General features: G+C 32.2%; 1 protein-coding gene across 2 annotated transcripts; it reads right to left on the reverse strand.

Moving 5' to 3' along the window:
* Nucleotides 1-3,912: 3,912 nt before the first annotated feature.
* Nucleotides 3,913-10,344, reverse strand: LOC142518138 (plant UBX domain-containing protein 8-like). Of its 2 annotated transcripts, none has more exons than XM_075620834.1 (11): nt 10,145-10,344; nt 8,253-8,314; nt 7,586-8,147; nt 7,414-7,497; nt 7,207-7,325; nt 6,389-6,608; nt 6,091-6,303; nt 5,882-6,013; nt 5,225-5,368; nt 4,877-4,933; nt 3,913-4,163 (listed from the first exon to the last, which is right to left on the reverse strand). In XM_075620834.1, exons 1-11 carry the CDS (start codon nt 10,226-10,228, stop codon nt 4,056-4,058), a joined length of 1,785 nt encoding a protein of 594 aa, XP_075476949.1. In that variant the 5' UTR covers nt 10,229-10,344; the 3' UTR covers nt 3,913-4,055. The 2 variants fall into 2 exon arrangements, with proteins under 2 accessions (XP_075476949.1, XP_075476950.1); XM_075620835.1 differs by having other exon boundaries at nt 10,134-10,320.
* Between the last annotated feature and the right edge of the window lie 5,614 nt (nt 10,345-15,958).

Here is a 15,958-nt window from a genome sequence, read left to right on the forward strand (position 1 = left end):
TTTTATAATGATTGCTTTGGGGTTTTATGTCATAGTTTAGTACGATGAATAAACGAGGTCAAGTCCAGAGCGAACTAGAATGTCATAAGCTACTTATCCACTTCGGTGGTGAGCTCGAGTACCTGCGTCTAAGTATGCAAGTTAAGTGTTTGAACTCATGATAGTATGTGCAGCAGTGGCCCCAAGCGAGATCCAACGAACCCCTCAACGCCAAGTAAGTATGTTCGATGTGCAAAGAAAAATACTTTTAAGTTTTTGAGGTATGCTAAATGTCTAGTGACCAAATTATGTATGGGATTGGAAAGTGGTAAAGCATGACCATGGACCAATCCACCCCGTTAAATTATGAACGGGTTTAGATCAGGATTGGAAAGCAGTAAAGTATGACCAGGGACCAATCCACCCGTTAAATTATAAACGGGGATCTCATGTATGTGGCAGTGGATCTTCCCTGTCAGCCCAGTACTGTGGTTTAGTCTGATCAGGCGTATTTATGTATGGGTCACTTACTTTGAAACATGCATCTACGCAAAATGATGAAGTTTATGTATGTTCAAGTATGTACGAAGTAAGCATGTTTAAGAATAGTTTTATGTTGATGGCACGTCTATGTATGTATGTACGTATGCTCAATCTTATTTATGCAAGTTTAAATTCCAGTATGTATGTTCTATTTTAAAGCTGCATGTGATCTTATTACGTGGTACTCGTTACTTTCAATTTATACATGTTGAGTCTTTAGACTCACTAGACTTGATCGATGCAGCTGAGGATGACTTTGAAGAGACGAGAGGTGGGGACCAGTGAGCTGGCTTGGACTCAGCGGGAGGCTAACCCGAGGACCGCCATATGTTTTAAGTCCTTTTGGAATGTTCAAAATACTCTGATTTTACGTTTTGATTACAATGTTTAAACAAGTATTTTTCTTTAGCAACTTTAAATGTGTTCACTCTTTTGCAAATGCTTATGGTTGAACAGTTATTTGTGAACCGAATTGAGAGTTTATTGGCATTTAAGAAAATTTTTATTTTTCCGCAAATTTTAAATAGTTTAAAAGTACGGTACGTTACACAAATGTTCTTGCATCAGTGTCATCTCCTAGTCCAATTGAGCATTTTACAGCTAGCAGTTCTTGTCCCAACCGCAATTCTCAAATCTTCATATTCCTCAAAATTGTATGTTGATAGTGTTCATGTTTAGGATGAGACTGATAAAGAATAAAATATATCAGGTGTTAAAACTAGTTATAATTATAAATATAAATATAACTTTTATTATTTTAACTCAAAGACTCTTACCTTAAAATAATCCTCTCATACTTCGTCTTTAGCAGTGAATTTCTTTGTAACGGAATCCCATCCAAAACCAGAGTTATGACGGATAAGCTTACAATAATTGTTATATCGTTGTTTGAACCACTTTAGACGACTTTGATATTGTGTAATAGTTTTTTCACATTCAAGTTTTTCATTTAGAGCAGGAAGTATTTTTTTATCTATAGTTTTTTTGGTTAAATACTTTATTTTTATCACGTCATCCTCGCATTGCAGAATCAACCACGAGTTTTAGCAATTCATTACTTTTTTTAGTCGTCCACACATTGTATTTTGCTTGTGAATCTCCCATTGATAGTATTACTTGCATAAGATATAAAAGATACAATAATAAGAAGCTAACAAGCATATACATTTTATTAGGTATTAACCAAAACAAGCAAATAACAAATAAGTCTACGACACAAAAAAATCAATGAATAATGATATGGATCAAACTCCTACAAAGACTTTCATAAAAAGCTAACAAGCATATAATTTTTTAACATATTTTGTTAAATTATCTCTAATTTTTTCATCTCGGTACAACATATGATGACTCATTGTTGATAATTTCTTAGCTTCAACATAATGAAAATAGAAATTGAAACATATTTTTTTTTAAGAAACTGATAGACCGAAGCCTTCTACGGTTGTTCTTTTCACATATACATAAATTTCTACAAGGATTTCTTTTTATTTTTCTAAACAAAGAATTTATTTGATTTACGAATTAATTATCCAAAAACGAAATTTTCAATTTTAATCAGTTTTTATAAATAAAAAAAACAAATAAAATAAATAATAGAATAAAAAAATCAACAAATTTCAAATTCTATTTTATTGGGTTCGGACTTGAGCATAGAGATGAAGGGAAATTGGCAGGCCACGTGCCCTTCCATTGCTTCAAAATTTATGCAATTTAATTTATTTTAATAAGCATTTTGGTCTTGGTTGACAAATTTGACCGATAAATTATGAAAACACCTATAAATTTGGAACTAATCTTCAAGCGTCCTTACAAGAACAATCTTGTAAAAATTTTATTTATCTATCACACACCATTTGATGCGAACGATAAACACCTAAAGCCAGATGTACAGACTTCTTCATATCACATTATATGCAAAAATTTGGAACATACACATAAACAGATAGAAACAAACAACGAACGGAACACATAAAAATATACATAAATATCATAATATATTTTTTTTATCAAATCAATAATGATTCAAGAAAGGAATCATATATCTGAAATTCGAGGAACCCTCGACTTCTCTTTAGAAAGGAGAAAAACGTCGTCTTTGAATGAGGAAGAGAGATATATGAGTGAGAAAGATATTTTATTCAATTAAAAGTCTATCAAAATCTCTAGGGTGGGTAGAAAATAATTTTTGAGTTTTTATAACTATACCTAGCGTTTTAAGGTTTGTACATAAAGAATTATATTAGAATCATTGTAAATCTATGAAAATATTAGATACCAAAAATTTTGTATAAATTTTTAAAAAGTTAAGTTTAAAAGTAATTAAATTTCCAAGATTGAATACACCCCTGAATTCTTATAAATACCGCAATTTGATATTTACAAAAAACTATCCAGAGTTATATTTTTGTCACATGTTGAAACTACTGATCAACACTTCAACCTCAATTCTTGGCAAAATATTTCGTACTACCTGTTAGTACAATAGCAGTGTTTATCCGTCAAACACGATTTAAATACAGCCAAATATTTTACCTCGCGATCTTAAAAATTATCACTCTTTTGAGTTTTGCATTACTTCAAACTACAAGAAAATTCAGCGATTGGCGACAGCTCTAAATTCATTGCAAATCAACGATTGCAACCCCATTAGCGACAAAATTTTAAAAGTAAAAGAAAACACCGTCGGCAGACAACAGCGACAAGTTGATGAAAACCCATTGCCACCAATGTCAGGTGACTGATTGTTTTTTAGGTGATAAACGTTATGATTATACGTGAATTTTTCGATTTATAAAATAATAAGAAATCAAAATTTAGCTATGATTTTTTTACAACAATCGATAGATTTAGCATAATTACACTTTAAACGGTTGACTCCAATAGCAAAGGATTAAACCATTGCTAAAATTAGCTACCGGTTAAACAAATTTCGCCCACATCTTCATGCTCAAATGCCATCTATCTTTTACAACAGTATTCGAGCATTAAAACGTCCCTGACATTAGAGATGGTTTTTTGCTTTACGTTTTTGTTTTCCGTTGTTTGAACCGATGCAATCATTAATTTGCGATGATTTTCGTCATAGCTAATTGCCATGTTTTCTTGTAGCGATATCCTACCATCGAGTATAGATCATAAGCCATTAATCAATGAGACACAAACCCGAAACTAGTCCTCTGCAATTCAATTCGCGGCGATTTTATATGGCAGAGACTCAGACTACTTAGCCCGGCGTCTTACATGACTTTTGGACTTGTATAGATGTTAATTACTTGGGAAAATCCAATGGTTGAACCCAAATCAACAACCAACCTTATGCTTAACCGGACCAAGAATAGACAAGTACCCATACAAGCACAACTAGCAAATGTCGAGCACAATTCAGTATGTCGATCGACTTTGGAGTACCAAAGGTATTAATGCATATAAAGTTAATAGACGATTGTAACGACATCATAATTTACCAAAAGCAACAAACCTGTGAAGGTCTATGATGAAAACTCTTAGAAACTGTATGAAACAAGTGTGTGTTATATCAACTCCAGGTACAAAGCTTCTTGTTTACTGGTCAAACCCAACTCATTGAGAGTTGAGGTACATTCCGCATCACTAAAAGCACGTCGAGGATACGGTCTCACCTGAAACAAAATAATACCCAAATGATCAGAACCAGCACCTCGTATCATATTGTGTAATCAAGACAACACCTTATGTATATACACAGACACGAGGGTATACATATATAAACACAGTCGTAAACACAGTAGAAGAATGTGGATATTTATATGGGTTATAATCTGAATGTGAACTAACAAATTCATCATTTTTGTATCCTTCATCTTTCGGTTGAATGTTATTTTTGGCAATGTGCATTTGACATATGACCAGGTATTTGAGGGGTCTCTTGTTGGATGAGTCAGATAGTGTTTTTAAATGCTTAAAAAAAGTTATTATGGACTTTTACTTCAATAATATCTTGTTGGATGTCTTAGGTAGTGTGTGCAAATGTTTTAAAAAAAGATTATGGACTTTCCTATATAAATTTGCAAAACTTTGTAAAGGAAAAGTCTATACTTTTTTTAAACAATTGCAAGCACTGCCTTAGTAATACTCGTATATAATAGTAAATAAAAAATCTTTGACAGCATGATAAGAGACTTGCATGATGACAGATGAAGTTCACAATCCAAATCCAGAGAGAGACTTGTAAACTTGTTAAGATAAGATAGGGTTATGATCTTGTCATGTTCGAATGTTATAGCGTGTGTATTTTTTACGTTAACAACAATAGCCTGATTTAACTCAAAGTAAACAACTCAGGGTAAACAAAACGAATAGATGGAGGTATTACCAATCTGTAACTGCCAAGTTTGACCCCTCTGCCAACATCAATGAAGTCAAAAAGATACTGAAAAGGAGTTGAGAAAATCCGAGTCAGCTCATTACGATTAAAATTAAGCCACGTTGAATATAATCCCCATCCTAGGAAACATACACAATATTCTACATATGGACATCCTAGAAAACATACACAAGTATTCTACATACGGACATGACATGCCCTCACCTGTGAGCCATTAAAATTACAATTAGGATATCTTGAATTTAGAATTCAAGAATAAATCACGAGTATGTTCATATTCAAAATGGGTACTCCCCCAGGAGAGCGTACATGATTCCCAGTCCATCAAATATGTACCTGTAGCTTGTCCGACTTGAGAAATCGCCGACCTCTTCTGCTTCCATCAGGCATTCGCACAAGCAGTGTGACAGCATTTTCATCATCTTGTGCTGGTTCCTGAGGAAGGGAAGCTTCTTTTGCTGCTAATTGTCTCTCAATTTCCTAGTCAATGGAAACATAAACTATTTAGATACCCTTAATCCGTAACTTGATTCTTCTAAAAGCATGCAACACATATTTCTTCAAAGATCCTTGGAAATCGTGCTCGATTTTTTTAAACAACAAACAAAAGGTCAGTTCACAACCACAGCAATAGAATGATCACCCTTTGCAACAAGGTATATGGTTTCTCAAATTCATAAAACCAAATTCAAACTTACTAATTTCATCCAAAAATAATAATTCAAACTTACTAAGCCAATAGAGCATAATTGTCTCTCAGATTAAGTTTCTTGAAGTTTCGTTCATCCACAATCAAATTGACACACCACCAAGGATGACCACATGAATATATCCACACGAGCCATGGACAACTTCTAAGGAAATAATATGTCATATTTTTATCCTATATGAATCTATATAATGGAGACAACTCCAAAAAAAGAAATAACAGCATAGGTGTTTAGACAAGTGCTTCAACTGTCATCATAGTCCATAATCTTCATTACAAGATACCTGTTCCTCTAGCAGCTGACTGCGCAAATTGTCCTCCTTGCGTTTCTCTTCGACAACAGCAGCTTCAGCTTCTTCCTTGGCCTTCAATTCTTTCTCCCTGTCAGCTTGTAATGAAGCAAAATATTCATCATCCTGCAATAAAAACATCCAAAATTATGATAAAGTAAAAGCTTTGACCCTAGAAATCAGTACAAGCTAATGATGCAAACCTGTTGTTCTCGTAACAATCTCTGAGCAGTAAGCGAAGGCGATGGAGGACGAGGTACATTCATTGAGTAAGGCCCCATGGCTCTATCAAAACCATTCTGGCTGATCTGAGGAACATAAGGGAAATGATATCCAGTTCCTTCAGGAATGCCACCAAACATTGCAGCTTCAAGCATCACCGCTTCATCATGTTCTTCAGATGAGATGCCACCCCACTTCCAAAATATCAAACATATAAAACAATCATCATTTTCCATATGACTGAGCGGTAAGTGCGTTTAAACTACAAATAGAACTTACCGCATCAGCAGCGAAGTCATCTTCATTGCGCTGAGAACGATTAACAATATTGTGCTCCCGAGGACTTGAGGGTGGGCTAGCCGCAGCTTTCTCAATATCTTTGTTTGTCTCAACAGGAACAGAAGATACACGTCTCCTCCTTCGCCTAACCAGCGGCGGATTTTCTACATCTTCAGCATCCACTTGGATGGATGAGCCTCCAACCTCCAACTGGGATTTCCTACAGATTAAATGTTGATGTAACTTCTGCCATAAAATTTGCATTGGGTATATTTTAACAGCAGGGACACATAGTTCTACGTTGTTAATGAGAAGAAGAAGTGAACTGTTACAGATCAAGTACATGATACAAAAACAGATAAAATAGATTACGACTCGTGATAAAAGCAGCTTTGAATTTCAATTGACAGTAAAGAGAGAAAATGCTCAAATGAAAAGCCGTCCATCTGATATTGCTATCAATAATTTCTAGTGTAACTTCTACCCACTTCTCATGCGCTTCATTGATTTTCATTAACAGTTGATTTTTCTCTTAGATATTAATCACAACTTGATACCTCACCTCTTTCTCTCAGTTAATATCTTTAACCACAACACTGTCGGCCAAAATTTTTAAATCATAGAGTTCACATATAACAGCAGTCAGCAGTCTATAATATTATATTTCATGCCCCTGGCACATTGTATCCTACTTCTCACGAGAATGCCACATATTTTTTTTTTCACATGTGTTTTCACTAATTGAAGGGTCAATCTACCTTCAACACAACAAACATATGAAAAAAAGTCAATCAAGGACGTAAGGCAGAAAAACATACCTTCCATTTGAGGATGTTACCTCTCCAGGTTCCTCCATGCCAGAATGTTTCTCAGCTCTTACTTCTGAAGCTCCAGCATTCCCATCTAGTTCCCTTAGTGCCTTTTCTTGCTCTGCAGTCTACATTTTCACATTATTTTAAATGGAGTAATTGCCATCATTTCAAATTGTGCGTGCAGACACCCAAAAAAAAAAAAAAAGAGCATACCAGCAATGACACAGAGACTGCATGTTCAAGCTCAGTATCTTCTTGGCGTGATTGCTCAGGTCGAGGGTTAGATTCCATGAGATCCTGTACCAATATGAAAAGCATATACAGGAAAATAAACGATCACAAAGTTAAAGGATAAAAGCACATAAAGTGTCAAAATATTACGTACAAGATGCTCGCCGTGTTGTTGATTTGATAGCTTAGCATCCTGCTTTGAAGCTTCAATCGCAGCTCGTATCATTTCCTCTTCTATATCATTGTCATAGTCGGGTACATCCATGACAGTAGGAGCACTTGGTCCAGCATTCACAGAACTAATGTGTTTCCCATACCTAGAAGCACCAATAGATGGTGTATTCACATCCTTCTCATCATCTTCATCGTCTATTATAATGGTCCCATGTATCTCTCTGCCCAAATCATGTTCAGTATCAGTGACTTCTTCTATGATAGGATCATTGTGAGGATCCCTTGATTCCCCATCTCCGTCCTTCACTTCAATTGGAATCTCTCTCACATTTCTTGGATGTGAGACAAAAGGTAACCGAGACACGATGCCAATATCACTATCAAAAATATTTCTGGAATAGTTAGGATCCAGGAGAGAGAAAGGATTCAAATCTCTTGCTGAAGGGAATAGCAACGAAGATGGTCTGGGAACTTCAACAGGTGTTGGATCATCTATGTCCATAACATCCTCTGATGTAGCAGTAAATGATACCTCTTGAGTTCTGAGTGTACAGAAACACAGATGACTTACAAAATGTGAAGTATAAAAACAAAAATATGCAAAATAACTGAGGGAGAGATTTGAGAAGACATGTCAAAATACTAACATGTTTCTATCCCCTTCAGTGAAATGTGCATTAACAGCTTCATTAAGGTTTCCACCATGCTCCTGGTCAACAAATGACAAAACTATTCAATCAATACCACAGGTAGTACAAAATATTACAAGTTCATGAACACGTTCCACGAGAGGCCATCAGCAAAATGGTTTGATGTTTACCCATGACAAATTATAAGATACACATAATAGAATAACAAGAAAAATCATTCCTTTCTGATAAACATGATTATCGCACTACAAGCAAATGAAAATTATTTCTTGATAATCAAACTAAAACACCAGAGATCTATTGTCAACTTACAGTCCTGAAAGATAGCAATTGTAACTAGCATTAAGATTGTGGATGCTTCGACAAAGAGTTAAACAACATGTAATCATAAAGAATCTGAGACGATTTACAATAATTTCCATTTCCATTTAAAAAAGAAAAAAATTGTGGTCGGCCGTGGTAAACATCAACTACAATCTCCTTTTCTATGGGTTCACAAGAAAAAATAGCCATTATGAGAATATGTTACACGTGCTTTGGAGCCAAGGCTCAAGCTGCAATATCGGGAGACTGTGTACTCAAAGAGAGGAGGGTTGAGCATTAACATTTTAATATTTAAATAACAGTGTTGCGACTTGACATGATAGGCGTAAAGACAGTGCCTTGCTTCACCTCAGGCCAAGGTGCATGTCTTGTTGGCTTTTCCTGTAAAGATGAACAGATACACTTGCTAGCATGCACACACTTTTTTTTCACTTTCCCACAAAAAATATTCTAAATATAAAATGATTTATGACACAAGTGAAGTAGCACTGACACTACAGCATATTACTATGTAACAAAAAATTAATGAAGAGATGGGTATTAAAATGATTAATAGCAAGAACAACTCAATTTAGATCTCCACATACGTGCAAAGGGTAAAGTATTTAAAAAAAAAAAAAACGAATGGCAGCTCAACTTAGACATCCATAAAAGTGCATGTAGGTTATTGCAGGGTATTTGCCTTCAAATCCCATTTTCAGCATTTTCTCACATTTCACGTGAACACTTAAGAAAAAAAAACAAAACAAAAGAACTTTAAGATAGAGGAACAGAGTGGAACAGGATTTTGGCTTTATTCTCGTTTCATCCCTTACCAATGGCAAAAGGCAAAACTATGAATCTAAGATTAGAGCACCCACACCCCAAAATACAGATTGTCACACCCCTAAATGCACATTGTTACTGGTCGGTAAATGCGAAAGTAGCAATTCAACAATTGATTTCTTGAGAAACAAATTATAACTGATCCTGTGCTATGATGCCAATCATAGTGGCAAAAGTGTGTAAGTAATACACTTATTGACACACGCATTTTCACACCGCCACAGGTGCTATAAAATTCAAAGAACAAGCACAATAAGCTACAACTAACAACTCATTCAAAAAAATTTCATACCCATCAGTACTATGATGACAATCCATACTGTAATAATGATCAAAATCGTTTTTTAAACAATATGAGAAACATAGATTACTAAAAGTTCGAGCTTACACAAATCTGAACTGGTCAACAGGAAACACAAGTGAGAACCATCCGCTAAACTGCAATCCCAACCATATCGTGTAACTAGGATCTTAAAAGAACAGGAAAACCCGAAGTTAAACCACAGATAAAAACCATAATTTCTTTCAATTCCATAAATCAGGAACCCTAGCTGCTAACAGCCAACGCACTGCGCAGTGCCACAAAATAAATTAAAACTTCGCATCATAAATCAAAAAATATTCTTCACAAATCCAAGAAAGAAAAAATGATTCAAACAACAATCGACTAACAACAGCAGGAAAAAAAAATCACAACATGAGAATGACAAACAATAACATAATTATCACTAGAAACGTGCCTCGAGTTTCTGAATTGCCGTGGCCTCCAAAACGCCGGTGATGCTCATAAAAGTGTCGATTGCTTCCTGATCAGGTCTCGCCATTTTTTCCCCTAATTTTCTCTAAAATTAAAATTTTTAGGAATAAAGAAAAGAAGAATCGTCTTGCTGCTTCTATTGCTTGGAGAAAAATCAAGGAACCAGATGGAAATGGAGAGAAGGGGTGGGACGCACAAATACATAGATATAGTTTGGTATTTTGGTAAATAACCTGAAATGAATGGGCATTCTGTAACTTTGAGACTTCTATTCTTTTTGCTCCATCGGGCTGAGAACTCGGCCTCTACAAAATCTTGCGTGAGAGCATTATGTAACTTTGAAACTTCTATTTTTTTTGCTCAAAGCAAAAATTTGTGTTAAACAATTTCATATATTATATTTTGTGAGATGGATTTTTTATTTAGGTATCCATTAAAAAATATTACTCTAAAATATTATTTTTTATTGCGAATATCGGTAGTTTTACTCATCTCACAGATAAAAATTTGTAAGACTCACTCACAAATGATCTACTCCTCGTGAAATTACCAATTACATGAAGGACATCAAATGTGTGGATTCTCGTATCTTTTTATTTAATTTAAGTTGATATCTCATATAATTAATTTAATTTATATCAAATATACTTTTAATTTATTCCAATTCATTATTTTTTTAAAATATATTATAGATTCTCTCACACTAAATTTTCTTAATGTTATCGAATTCCAAACTCGAATAATAATATTTCTTCTCATCCAAAAATATTATAAATACCATAATTTTTTTGTTAATTTTTTTAATAAAAAAATCTCTATAGTCTTAATTTTAATAGATTCTCTAATTTTTTAGACACAATTATCAGTTCACAAAAAAAAACTAATGTTTTTATTTTAATATCCAACATCTATAAATTCACTCACAAGAGATTTTAAATTTTTTAATACACAAATCTATGTGTTTAAATTTTATAGTGAGATATATATGTTTATAGATGTGTTTTTATAAAATAGTAAGTAGTATTTTACTTTTTTTAAGTGTAAGAAATTTTAAATTAGTTTATTTTAGTCTTATACGTGCTTACTTGATTTAGAGAGAAGAGTTCAAAGATAGGAAAAGAAAACCTCACTCTTCTTCTCTCATGCCAGCCGCCTCCCCCTTCCCCAAGCCACGTGAAAATTTCCTTCAATTTTTTTCATGAGTTTTGACATTGCTCAATCGAGTAAAGGCTAGAATTGTGTTCTTGGAGTTCGGATTACTTCCTATCGACGAGAACAAGGAAATTATTATTCAATTTTTGAGATTGGTAGAGCTTGCGCGAGTGCAGAACGTGTGCTTACTAGCGTGGGTTGAACAGTACATTTTTTAGGGTCAACCAGGCACAGAGGCACGCCGTGAGCGTGCCTCCGAGCGTGGGTAGGAAGTAAAGTTTTTTCCTTTTTTTAAGGGTTACATCCAAAGACACAGGTGTATGGGTCCGAGCGTGGTCTCGTGTGCTTAGCTTAATGCATGAAATGTCATCGGGAATGTAGGGAGTAGCTTACATGGATCGCTAGCTATATATGCTGTATGATGATCTAATTTATATATTCACGAAAGTTGTTTTTTAAGTATGAAAGTATGATGTTTTATGAAAAGATATGGGACATTCTTACTTTTCTTGTAAATAGCTAATTCTTTTTACTAGCATGAAATTTCTATGAGTTTGAGATTAATGAACATGAAAATGTTATTTTTACGATGTTACAAGTGTACTTGTGGTGACAGCACGAGATTAGTACCTCGGGATGAGCTCCGGAGAGGGCCTTTCCAAAAAGCATAAACGGTATGTGTATTGGCTTCGGTTCGTGCGGGTTTTACCAAATTATATACCTAAGTTGCACAACTATCTACATGATCATAAGCCTTTAAGCATGTGCTCTAATGATAGTTACATCGGGAATTTTTTGTATTTAAATGTTCATAAATTGATATTATTATCACGTATCTTAATCATAACTTTAGTATAAATATTTTTTAACATGCTCTTAAAAATAACTAAATATTTTAATCAAAATTCATTCATCTAATAAATGAAAAGAATTTTTATTTTTTGAAAATTATTATTTATTTATTCTTTAAAATCTGATAACAAACTAATACATGATTTTTAAAATATTATATTCCATTTTTATTAATAATAGTTCCACTCAACCAATACATCAAATGCAATGGTAAACAAATCAATTTGACGGCAAAAGATTTCTAATCTCCTTTGAGTGTTAGCTCAAATGGTATAAACATTTTTTATCTATAATAATATTTAAAATTTAAATATATTCATTGCATAATATCAGTAATTTTAAATTATTATTCAGATACTCATATTTTATTAATTTTAATAATTAATTTCATAAAATAATACTCCATGTGTTAGGATCGAAAAATAATGTAGGGGTGGAATGAATTTGTTAAGGTGCACTAATTGTCCATGATTATTAGAGCAATCGAAACGTGGTTCTTGGACTGTTATTCATTTTTAAATATTTAAGTTGTATCTTTACCACCAACTATATTTTTTGGTAAAGTGGAAAGAGTTGGACCTACAATTGGCATCAGTACAAATGTCATGAATTTGATTCTCATTGATTGTAAGGAGTATAATTATTGGGAATGATATTTTTGGGATGCAATAATTATCCCTGCTTGTTAGAGCAATTAAAACATGGCGCTTGTGTTGTTGTACGATTTAAAAGATTTGAGTTGCACCATTACCAACATCTATAATTTTGGGTAAAGCAGAAAACGCTCGATCCTATAGAACTCTTTAAAATTTCTTTGAAAACTTGAGCTGACTTTAACTGTTGTTTACTGCTAAAACATTTTCTTGAACTACTAGATTTAATTGGACCACTTGAAAATAATTTTGAATACAGAGAATGGTTTGGCTGGACTTAGTTTTAAAAACATAAGAACAGAAGGTAATTGCAAAATAAAATAAAAAAACAAATAGATATGAATGTTCATTGTTGCGACTTTGATTGTTGCACTCCCAAGAGCAGATTGTCCACAAGTAGTATAATTCGGTGAGTCCGAATATCGTATCCACAGGAAAGCTAAGGTAATTACAAGTCCACTACAATATCTTTTTGTTTTTTTTTTCTTTTAATGGTTTGAATCTTTAATTGGTAATTTTTAATTGTTCAAATTTTAATTTAAGTAGTTGAGATTAAAGGATCCACTCTTGGCATTTTAATAAAGTTATCATTAATGAACATTATTGAAATTCACTTAATAAAGTGGTTCCAATATATATTAAATAATCATATTTATATTATGTTATATATTATTATCTTATAAGTATATAATATATATCAAAACTTGTAAATGTTGTCAAGTATTTATTTTGCTATATATATATTTGTAAACACTAAATCAAGGTTCCCACTTTAAATGGTTGGTAAAACCAAACAAACATTTAAATGGTACCAAAAAATTAATATTATGATATTAATATATAATAAATCAAGGCATCCACTTTAAATAGTTGGTAAAACCAAATAAACATTTAAATGGTACCAAGAAATTAATATTATGATATATTCATATATAATAAATCAAGGCATGCACTTTAAATGGTTCGTAATATCAAACTAACATTTAAATGGTTCCAAGAAATTAATATTATGATATAATCATATATAATAAATCAAGGCATCCACTTTAAATGGTTGATAATACTAAACTAACATTTAAATGGTTCCAAGAATTTAGTGTAACATATAGCAACAATAAATCAAAACTCTCACTTATAAGTAGGGTATAATAATACTTAAAGAAATAAAAATAACATAAACAATAAATAATGATTAAATAATATAAAACATAGATTCTTACTTTTTAATAACCTTATTATCATGCCAAAAGTTTCACATTTTCATCTCAACTTTGGGAAGTTAGCTACTCATTATTCAAAGTGTAAAACTTTGAATATGAATTTAACATGCTAATTATATTTAAATAAAGAAATAAAAGAAAAACAAAGAGAGAAATATTATTAACTCAAAGGTTTGTTCATAAAATGAGAGATATCCTAATACATTACAATGCACCCATATTTATAGCCAAATTTGGGGAGACAACCACAAATAAAATATTATTTTTTACACATAAGTCTTCATTGGTGTTCCAAGAAATTAATATTTTAATACACATCACTTTTGAAAATCTTCCCATCCGAATTTTCTTCTCCACATAAAACAAAACATGTAGATATCTGAGTTGTTTGAATTGTGGTATTTTTTTTAACCATTTGACCAAGTTATTTGAGAGATATGGTCAAAATGCTAGAGCATGGTAAAACTGTCACTTCTTTGGTAACTTTATTTGTTGCTTAATTTGATCCCACTTGTGAGAAGATTTTTATCTCATGCTTGCCACCAATATTGTAGATATTAACATCAACTTTCTACAGGTCCAAGAATCATCTTAATCCCATTTGCAACGTCAAGGTTATTCTTGTTTTATCGAACCTGTAAAAAATAGTAAAAACTTATAATTACACAACAATTTATATTTTATACAATTTATTATAAAACATATAATATTTAAACATTTAATAAAACAAAAACTATATATTTATATTATAAAACATTTAATTAATATACAATTTTTTATCTTTATCACACTCCCCAACCAGCTTATTGCTAGTCCCTAGCAATTTAAGCGTTAATAGCAACAAAAAACATATTGATTAATTTAAATAGAAATGTAATCAGAACTATCCAAGTGTTTAAATTAAATTTGAAAACTGTCAAAGTTATATCAAGATCATTATAATTATAATTTATGAAATAATCTGAACTGATCAATTCAAAGCTTATTTTCAGGTAGTTAAATGTACATGGCCTTCAGAAATTCCTAGTAAGAGTCTCAACGTCATATCCTCACAGGTTAATAAATGTTTCAATTTATGGTAATGATTTCTCTCATAGAGTTGGAATACAGATAAATGCTCAGGAAAATGGTTTACAGAATGCAGACAGACAAACGAGCCAAACTAATCAAAAGATTAGAAATCCATTGATTCAAAATCCAGTTGTTCTTATTATATATTTTTTTCTGATCTTTTTTTTTACATCATGGAATCAGACTAAGTTTATGCTTCTTGACCACATATTTATTTAATTTGTACAATGTATTTCTCTCTTTCTTTCTTTTTTCTTTTTCTTTTTTTATTTCTATTTTTATGAGAGATAAATGGGTCGCAGCATATAACTTAAAAATTACATAGATCTTCAACATCTTTCTTTTTTTTTCTTTTTTTTTCAGGAAATATCAATTTTTTTTTTCAAAATAAGAACTCAAGATCTAAACAATAGATAGCCTCTCTGATGATCAATAAAGGCTCGCAAGCTGTTTTCTCAATCCTCTCCACTCACTCACAAAATATGTGTGAGTTTAAAAATTTTTGGCACTCTTATCAGGTATATCTTGGGCCATATACTTGAATAACTGATTTTATCACAATGGTTAATCATTCAAAAAGATTTCATAAATCATATTTTGATAGTGATCAAAATATTAAAATTGACTTTTTTTCAAATAAAAATTTAAACATCCTTAGATAGATTATTACAATTTCTAATCCAGACCTTTCAAACATGTAATGTGTGATATTTTTGCAAAAATTACTAAGATACAAACAATAAACATGTTTTTATTTTAAAATAATTTTTAAATTTTTTTTAAATTTTTAAGTTTGTTCTCCCCCCAATCAGAATATGACATTGTCCCTAATGTCAAAATAACTATTAA

The sequence above is a fragment of the Primulina tabacum genome, chromosome 11, assembly GCF_025594145.1.
Source record: "Primulina tabacum isolate GXHZ01 chromosome 11, ASM2559414v2, whole genome shotgun sequence".
Lineage (NCBI taxonomy): Eukaryota > Viridiplantae > Streptophyta > Magnoliopsida > Lamiales > Gesneriaceae > Primulina > Primulina tabacum.

Bases quoted from the DNA above. Each gene is read 5' to 3' on its own strand.
- LOC142518138 (XM_075620834.1), bottom strand. From the start codon at position 10,228: ATGGCGAGACCTGATCAGGAAGCAATCGACACTTTTATGAGCATCACC. The intron at 6,304-6,388 runs GTAAGTTCTATT...ATATTTTGGAAG, and splicing joins ATGACTTCGCTGCTGATGCG to TGGGGTGGCATCTCATCTGA. The intron at 4,934-5,224 runs GTACATATTTGA...ACTCCTTTTCAG, and splicing joins TCAAGTCGGACAAGCTACAG to TATCTTTTTGACTTCATTGA.